At 36.2% G+C, this 9720-nt stretch overlaps 1 protein-coding gene across 1 annotated transcript; it reads left to right on the top strand.

Annotated features, from left to right (window-relative positions):
* The first annotated feature begins 224 nt into the window (after positions 1-224).
* Positions 225-6216, top strand: LOC103331477 (uncharacterized). Its single transcript, XM_008234095.3, has 4 exons — positions 225-664; positions 946-1229; positions 1552-2298; positions 5315-6216. The coding sequence occupies exons 1-4, from the start codon at positions 442-444 to the stop codon at positions 5957-5959; spliced, it is 1899 nt and encodes a 632-aa protein (XP_008232317.2). The 5' UTR covers positions 225-441; the 3' UTR covers positions 5960-6216.
* Positions 6217-9720: the final 3504 nt, after the last annotated feature.

Consider the following 9720-nt stretch of genomic DNA (forward strand, 5'->3'; position numbering starts at 1 on the left):
ACAGTTTCTTTAGCAAATGACATTTTTGGATGTTAAAACTTCAAAAATTTCACCAATTCTTAACAATTTTCTATTTATAAATAATAGAAATGAAGGAGAAAATAAAACATAAAAATAGAAGTAAAAAAGAAATAAAAATTACTAGAATATTATATGACTTTATTGGGCTGATATTTCCATCCGAGGAACTTGTTGTATAAGTAGGCACAATTTTCTGCCATTTCACTCAAACCAAACCCAAAGGCCATGACACAAATAAAAGGGAACAGATCAGAATAAAAATTAAATCGAAAACAGTTTCTTGTAAACTAAGGCATTCCCATCATTTCTTCGACACCAATCAAAGCCCTATCGCTTGCTTTTCACCTCCACCAAATCCCCAGAAGCCTCCATATCAAGGACCAGACCAAAAACCAGACCCATCTCTGAGCTTTCGGACTCATGGGTCGCGAAGCAGAGCAACCAAAAGCAATAGTACTCGCAGCCACAGCCCCAGTCACGCCGCCGCCAGCGCCAACGGCTTTGGCTCCAGGCTTCAGGTTCCACCCAACAGACGAAGAACTCGTCATTTACTACCTCAAGCGCAAGGTGTGTCGAAAACCCTTCAAATTCAACGCGATCTCCGAGGTCGACATCTACAAGAGCGAGCCTTGGGACCTCGCAGGTAATACCCACCTCTCCAATTTTTATTATTTAAATTTATTTAAATTTTGTAACTGGGCTTTTTAATTTTTGTGTTAAATTTGCTTTTTATTGTGTTTTTTTAAAGCTTTTGTTTGCTTAATGTTTGTGTTTTATAAGGAAACTTGCCTTATTATGTTTGTGGGTCTTCCTTGCTGATTTTTCGGCTGAGATGACGCTTGGAAATTTTGTGCCTTTTTGGGCTTTTTTAGATTCTGGGTTGAAATTTTGGTTATTTATTGAATTTTTTACATGGGTTTTTAGATAAGTCGAGCTTGAAGAGCAGGGACCAGGAGTACTACTTTTTCAGTGCATTAGACAGGAAGTATGGAAATGGGGCAAGGATGAACAGGGCTACAAACCTAGGGTACTGGAAGGCCACAGGAAATGACAGGGCAGTCAAGCACAACGACATCACTGTGGGGATGAAGAAAACCTTGGTTTTTCATAGTGGCCGAGCTCCTGATGGCAAAAGGACCAATTGGGTTATGCATGAATATAGGCTTGTTGATGAAGTATTTGAAAAAGCTGGGCTTGGTTCCATTCAGGTGAGGCCTTGGCCTAATTTTCGTTAGTGCTTTTATGCTATAAGCAACTTTTTTTGTTTATGAGAGAAATGCTGTTTTTGCACTTGTGTTATGCTAATTTTGGTTTGGTAATTATCAAAAGTTTTGGCATTGGAGCTGAATAGTTTATTTTAGTGAACTGCTGAACTTGGTTTATATTGTGTTACAATAATGTGAACTACTGAGATCCGTACCTACATCTTATTGAACCATCCAAACGGTATTTTTATTTTAGTGTTGGCTATTGCTATCTTCTGGAGATTGATTCATTATTTTTGTTGTCTTTTTTATTTGGGGGCTGCAGGATGCATTTGTGCTGTGTAGAGTATTTCATAAAAGCAACATAGGACCACCAAACGGGCACAGATATGCTCCTTTTGTTGAGGAGGAATGGGATGATGATGACAAGTTAACTTTGGTTCCTGGACAAGAGTCCCGGAATGAAGCTGTAGCTGGTCGGGATGCATTTATTATAGGAAATGGTCATGCTGCTTGTAATGACCAAAATGCTCATGCTGCACGTAGTGAACAAAATGCTCATGCTGCACGTAGTGAACAAAGTGGTCATGCTGCACGTAGGGAACAAAATGGTCATGCTGCATGCATTGAAGGAAATGATCATGCTGCATGTAATGGAGAAAATGGTCACGGCACTTCCGTCCAAGGAAATGGTCATGGCACATCCGTCCAAGGAAATGGTCGTGGCACTTCCGTCCAAGAAAATGGTCATGGAACTTCCGTCCAAGGTAATGGTCATGGAACTTCCATCAAAGGAAATGGTCATGCAACTTCATTCGAAGGAAATGATCATGGAGCTTCTGTCAAAGGAAATGGCCACGGCACTTCTGTCAAAGAAAATGGCCACGGCACTTCTGTCAAAGAAAATGGCCACGGCACTTCTGTCAAAGGAAATGGTCATCTTACTTCTGTTGAAGGAAATGGCCATGGCATTATAATTGGAGATGATCATGGAACTACTAATGAGGGTAACTGTCTGGAAATGGTGGAATATGGTCCTGATATGCACAATGCAGGAAATAATTTTGAGCAGGTTTGTGCTTTTCAGTTTATTTCTGTTTTCCTAAGTTTATCCACATAAATATTTGTGCTCTTTTATCGTATAGGCTGAGTTTGCTCATCTGTTATGCAAATAGTGATTTCTCCACTTTATCATTAGTGTATCATGATGATTGTGATTGACAACAAGACAAACAACTATTCACTAGAACAACTCAATCAAAGCATGCAATCAACCAAATGAAGCATGCATTTTGTTTTTGTTTTTGTTTTTGTTTTTGACAAACATGCACCTTGTTTTGATTGAAGGTCCTTAATTTAGGCAATATGGGATATTTAATCATTTGTAGGTATTAGAAATTTCAATGAAACATGCAAAATAATAAAATGAGGATTTTACTGTATGCTTAGAAATGGGAGTAAACATCCAATATGCTGCACCAAAAGAAAGGATGTAACTACATGGTTGGAAATGAGAATTTTTATTTATTTTTTATTTGTTCCGTGGACTGAATTCATGAATTGCTAATCCAACTTCTCAATCGTCTTGTGGATTGAAATTTTCTAAACTGAATCATTTATGTTTTCTTCTATGTATTTGTTCTTTCCTTGAAGAAGTTTTTCACAAAATACTGACTAATTTATTTAGATGATAACCTATGGCCCCCTTGTTTCTATGCCATCTCTAGATTTATCATTTTAAAGGTGTCATCATGATATCATTACAAACTGGAATTGTTACATAATTTTGAAATGGAAGTTTGGAAGACAATTTATGGAGGCTTCCTTATGTGGAAAAAGCTGCAATGACTGCTTGATGAAATTGTAATTAGTCTGACAAGGTACTCTTTGAAGGATGGGGTATTCTATGTGTCCCTGGTTTGGAATTAGAACATGTGGTTTGTGAGAACTTCCTATGATTATGTGGCTAGGGTTTTCTGTATTATTTGCCCTTGATTTAGGGTAACTATATTTTATGTTCCAATAATCAGCAACTGTTTTGACCGTGGTCTCTAAATGAATTGCTCTTCAGATATGGCTTATAATGTTGTATCTCCTATCGTACTAGAATTTGGCAGTTTGAACTTTGAAGTCTTGGAGAGTTCTCTTCCGAAAAAGAAGAAGAAAGTTTTGGAATATTATTCTGTTTTATGGATCTGTGGCCTAAAATTGGTTTTTTTGAGGATAAGTAAAATAGGATGGTACTTTAGATTAGAGATTGCTGTAAAATAAGTAAAGTACCTTGAGAGAAAGATATCAGAAGGTGGAATAGTTAAAAACTCAGTAGGCTGTTGATTTTGTTGGATTTTATGTGAGTTAGGGATAAAGAGCAAGGATGTTGCTTTTCTGTAGAGGAGCATATGCATAATTGGAAGGTTTATAGGTTGTTTGAGATCAAGCTGTAGAAAGAAGTTGACAGCATTTCTTGCTGAAGGTGATAACAAAACGATGATTCTAATGACATAGACTGTAGCTTGTTGGAATTTTTGAAAGACCAGGTGATGAAGAAGAACTCTTAGAGCATCGAAATGGTAACTACGATTTAGGTTCTGATCTGATGACTGTGGTGTTTGTTAACGATCTTTTAGCATAGGTGTTGGATTTATGAGGCTTTTGTACAACAATTTATCTTCTTGATTCCTAAGCAGGCCAAATGGTGAACAATCAAATTTTGCAGTTCCCAAGATTTCTTAGTATGCCAAACAATTATTCTAGTTAATACCTAAGTCAACTTATGGATGGTACACTGAAGGAACTTAAGCTTAACCAGGCGATTGTTCAAGTCACTGGTTTACTAGTTCAACCTGCATTCCTCTCTCCCCCGCTCTCCCCCTTATATCCTTATCTCAGCAGGTGCCTGAAGCTGTGTTTTGCTGTAGATTGTGTTTCCATGTGTAGAGTCTTGATTTGGGAAACTATATCATGGCATATACGACTTGCCAGTCTATTTGTTTTCCACATGAAAAAAGGTTGTGTTTTTAAAAATCAGAAATATGGTTAAACTAAGGGATTGCCATACCCTGAAGAAAAGCCTGGGATGGTGACTATATGTCCATCATTTGTGCTCTCCTTTTATTTTTTTGCAGAACTTTTGGCTTTCTTAAAGTTAATTAATAGATCCTTCTGCTGTTTAATCAGATTTTGACGGTCTTAATTAGCCCATTATGGTGAGTAGAAACATAAGGATCTCCATTGAACTCCAAGTATTAACTATGATGTCCTTACATGGCTCCAGATAAAAATATTAGATAGAACTGAAGAAAAACAAAGAAAATTATTAGAAGGTAATTTTTACCACATGTTAAATGTTCTTTTGAGTTTTGTTTTATCGCATTGGTCTGTAGAAATTTATGTCACATACAGCTGGAAATCATTAAATCCTAGCCTTAGAATAATATGAGACCAATTTTTATTTTATTATTTTTAAACTAAAACCACTACTTAGATTGTTCATAATGCTACTTTCTGACCTGACACCACAGTATCAGCTACTTTAAGTTGTCTCTTTTTGACCTGAATATAGAAATCATGGATGCAAAAAACTGAATGAAAGACACATATGCCTTTCAAAGAACCATACTACCTGACCATATTTCTGAGTATTGCAACTGTATTTCGAGAATCTTGAATCATTATAAATCTCTCAATTTCTTTTTTTCTCACTCTATCTTTAAACTCTAATCTTTTGTTGAAACTATCCTTGCTTGTGCAATTTAGATTTAGATTTACAGGTTATCATCTATTATTGTTGCTGTGTTGTGTGCATCATATCAGAAGTTTATCATGTGATTGAATATACACCAAAAGAAGTAGATAATGACATGCTATTATAAGCAACCAAAGTTGATATCATGTTATTTTGTGTACAACCAACCTGACCTGTTTGAAACATTCCCATTAATATTGTTCTTTTTTACAATAGATCTGGGTTGTACCGCATATATGTATTGGACTTGTTTGTTCATCATATTTGACTTGAAACTTTCCTTTGTATTTTCAATTCACCATATCTCCACAATTTGCTTGTCTGTCTTGGTTGCTTATTTCAGGATACTCAGCCCATCAGCAATGCTCTTGTGACTGATGGTGAACTTCCAACAGAGAATGAAAATGATTTACCGCTTTGCAAGACAGAGAGAATGGATGATTATCCCATGACATGTGTGGTTAATCGGGAAGAGAGATTGGATGATTATCCATCACCAGGTCCTGATGATGCACAACCCCTGCTATCTTTGTTCAATCGACATCCTGGGCAACTACGCCAGTATAAAAGAAGGCGGCATAATGATTCAAATTCTAACCATTCAAATGCTTCTGACATTTCAAGTGGGATGACACATGACCCTTGCTCGTCCACAACAACAACAGCGTCAACTGAGGCATCGATGACCACGACAACAAGAAATTTTCTGTCTGCACTGGTGGAGTATCAGCTGTTAGAATCCCTTGAACCCAAAGATACTACTCCACCACCACCGCCTGAATTCAGTGCTGCTTTGCTTCATTCATCTGTGCCTCCTAGCTGCTTGAAATATGTAGAGACTCTGCAAAATGAAATCCACAAGATCTCTATTGAGAGGGAGACATTGAAATTTGAAATGATGAGTGCCCAAGCCATGATTAACATTCTTCAAGCACGAATCGATCTTCTAAACAAGGAGAATGAGGATTTGAAGAGGAACAATGTCTGAGTCGCCTAGTGGTTCGTAGTCGTATGTACTCGTAGTGTTCTTTGTATGAGTTAACGGCGCCCGTATGGGCCGTGTTGAACTATCTACAGTGAGTATGTTTTCCTTAATAGAGTCGGTAACTGTCTGTTGTTAATTGAACGATGTTGTAAACTGTAGCAAGCTTGTTGTACCAGCAGCAAGCTGAACTATGTTGTATCTTTATGGGCTTGGATTAGCCTCTCATCGAAATCGGCAGTTTAGACCTGAATTATGTTAAATATCAACCTTTTTGCCGTTGTTAGATAAACAAAGTATTTGTTTAGTCAGTGCATAGTTGAATGTGGCAAGTACAACTCTTAGATAATACCTCAGTTTTGCATAAGAATGACTCGGCAGTCACTGTGCTCTACAATTAAATTTGGAGCAAGAGATTATCTGGACTATGGTTGATGGTATTATTCTGTCTAGAATGCTTTAGCGTCTGTTTGCATAACAATCGATATTGATAGACACTAAATTATTACACAAACTATTGATTACTAATTGATTTGACAATTTCTTATTCGTTGGGAGCATTCACAATCATGCTCTCTATTTTTTAGTTAAAATTTAGCTAAAAACACTAGAAAGCTATTTTAGAAGCTCTCTATAAAATTTCAACTCCAACCATACTCTCTAGTTTAAAGAGTCATAAATATTTTTAATAAATTTTAATTCAATGTTTGAATAAAGTGTAGACACAAAAGCAATAATAAAAAATAGTTGGCATTAAACAAATGCTTATATAAGCATTTAATTGTAGGGAGTCACTAGGAGTACTTTCTCTCTCCTCAAATTTAGGAGTTCCTAGAGGTCTCCCTATTTTAGGAGCTGAATAATGAGCATGGTTGAAGGTGGGTTTTTTCAATTCCTCTCTAAATTAGCTAAGGAGGTGGTTTAACGAGCCCATTGTGAATGCTCTAAATAAGATCTAAATTGGAACTAAAAAGGAAACAAATGAAACATTGCCACATCAATTATTAATCATAAGTTGGTATTTCTAGTATTACTGGTCGCCAAAGGCCAATTGGGTCAGCTCCAAAAGAGATATTTCGAAAGCAAGATCAGGGCTAGAGAGCTATTGTGTGGAGAGATGCTTGTGATAGAAGCCTTGGGTAGAATTAGTGCAAACTACGATTTAGAATTCCTATAATAGCTCAAGAACTATTTTGAAAGAAAAAAAAAGGTGCAAACCTCGCGTAGTTTCTTGGGTTGCTTGGATTCTATTAGGGATGACAATTTTTTCCTCAGGTTAGGGTTTTCGAGAGGCGCAACCCTAACAAGTCAAGTATGAAAGATAGAAATCGAACGTCGTGGTAGGGCAAGGGGGGTATTCGAATCCTCGATCCAAATCCTTCCCATTTAGAATAATGTTATTTATTTTTCATATGAATATATTGTATATTAGATTAAATTGAATTATATTATATTATGTATTAAATTAAATAATACATTAGAAAAATTACGAGTGTATGTTGTCATAGTTGAACAATTTCTAACTTTTGTTATGGGATTGGGGGAACTCGTTCCCGAATGAAGGTGGGAATGAGGAATTCTCAATTTGAATATTATAGATGGAGATAGAAACGTCATGCCTAGCTCCAATTCACCTCATCCCTATGCCTACTATGGGAAAATCTGATATGTATGACTTGGACAAACAGAAGGAGGCTTTAAATCTTAATGAATCTGGCCACGCCCCTTGGGCTGAATATTCTATTGAATTTTTTTGCCATGGGTTTGAAAAGAAAACCTCAAACCCTAAACCAAAAATTCATGCCTATGCCAATAATTGTGCATCAAATACATTCCCAAATCATGATAGAAAAATTCCGAAGGTGGCTAAGGGTATGAGATTCCCTCATTCATGGGTTTGAAAAATCCATGTGGCAGGTTTCATATTCCCATCACTCGTTTTACCAAACATGGGAATAGTTTCACACAACCTTTCTCAAGACTACTAATCAGAAAACCAAAGGGAAAAAAAAATGCACGTTTTGCCCAAGATTAGGCATAATGTATTTTCTTTACCATTGAGAAAGGTTGTTTTGACACGCATATCAATTTGAAGTTCAAACCATATGCTATTTCATTAGAATCTATGTACTCCTTCAATATGAGTATATCCTTGAGCTACCAAACTTGCTTTGTTTCTTTGAATTTAACCTTGATCAACATATTTATTCTTTGATACGCGTTTAGTACCGATGACATTGTTATCTGTCGGTCTTGGAACTACATCCCAAAGTTCATTTATGGTAAACTAATTCAGTTCATAGTCTCATCTAATCCGATATGAATCTTGAACGTTGGCTTTCTTAATAGCAAAATTTGTGAGCAATGTGTCTCAAGACTACTTTCTATAATTCTGTATGTTTTACTCATCAAATATAACCATTAATACCAAACCAAAGAAATGTATCTCAGCGTGGAAACTAAACCCTTTTCTTGCGCACCAGGGATGGCAATTTGTTCCCGTTTCCTGCTAAACCTGCGGGGGCATGCCTTGCTGCCTAGGGATGGGAATACTATCCTCGTCCTAGCCTCGCTTTCAGGTTTAAGTTCATTAAAAAAAAAAAAGTATAATATTTTTTTTTTCCTAGCTAATTCACAATTTTTAGTTTTAATTTGTGTTTATAATTTTACTTGTAGTTACTTAAGACTCGTTTGGGAGCGCTTCTTCCCGAAGTGCTTATGACGTAAGTGCTTCTACAAAGAAGCCGTTTGTTGTTTAGATGTCACATTTAAAAGTATTTTTACACTACATAAAAGCGTTTTTGATATTTTGTTGAGTATTTGGCTGACATGGTAGAAACGTTTTTAAAAGTATTTTAATTTTTTTTTAAAGAATTCCAAAATATTATAATAAACCTAGGAAATAAAAATTCACATGATCCCAAAATAAAAACAAGACCTAAAAAAGTATGAGCTTCACCAAGTATAATTTTTAATCATTTTTTGAAAATAAAAAAGGAATTAACCAAACATAAGAAGATAGCACAAGGGAAATCGTGTTTCAGGAAAAGCTAGGTGAAAAGATTATAGAAGATGATGCTGATGAGTTGCATTTCATTGAGTTTGAAAAGTCTGAATGATATGGTTAGTGGATACCTTTCTGGGCAGAAGGCACTGTCTGGTGAGTAAGAAGAAAGTCTCCATTTTGGTGACGATGTGGTTAATTTGGGGCTGTTACTTCTTTATCCATCTTTACAAAATAACAGTAGGGATATGAAGAATTTTTACAAGGAAAATGATGTAGAAAAAGGAGAAAGCAAATTTAGAGGAGACTTGCTAATGTGATAGAGAAACAACTATTGGAAGATTTTGATTCACTCTTATGGAACAGTAATCCTTGATAGGGTAGTGTTTTGGTTTTAATAGGAGAGAGAGAGAGAGAGAGAGAGAGAGAGAGAGAGAGAGAGAGAGAGAGAGAGAGAGGGTATTTTGGTATTTAAAAAAATTAAATATGGGTATTTTTAGTATTTTTAAAGTTTCATTAAAGAAAACTAAGTGCTTCCCGTGTTTTTGTCCCGCAGCGCTTTTAAGAAGCACCTCTCAAGCGCTTTTTTCAAAACCACTCCAAGTGCTTTTGGAACTCACCCAAAGTGCTTGGTAATTTTTCCCAAACACCATTTTTAAAAGACAGAAGCATTTTCACCAATTTAGAAGCACTTCTCACTGCTCCAAAAGCACTCCCAAACGAGCTCTTAGTAGTGCGATTGTAGAATTATATGTCCGTGGTA

The sequence above is a fragment of the Prunus mume genome, linkage group LG5 (genome assembly GCF_029339155.1).
Source record: "Prunus mume cultivar Tortuosa linkage group LG5, ASM2933915v1, whole genome shotgun sequence".
Lineage (NCBI taxonomy): Eukaryota > Viridiplantae > Streptophyta > Magnoliopsida > Rosales > Rosaceae > Prunus > Prunus mume.

What these genes read in the sequence shown, in the direction of transcription:
- LOC103331477 (XM_008234095.3), top strand. Translation starts at nt 442, where the DNA reads ATGGGTCGCGAAGCAGAGCAACCAAAAGCAATAGTACTCGCAGCCACA. An exon ending in CGAGCCTTGGGACCTCGCAG is followed by an intron (nt 665 to 945) that starts GTAATACCCACC and finishes ATGGGTTTTTAG; the next exon opens with ATAAGTCGAGCTTGAAGAGC. An exon ending in CTGGGCTTGGTTCCATTCAG is followed by an intron (nt 1,230 to 1,551) that starts GTGAGGCCTTGG and finishes TGGGGGCTGCAG; the next exon opens with GATGCATTTGTGCTGTGTAG.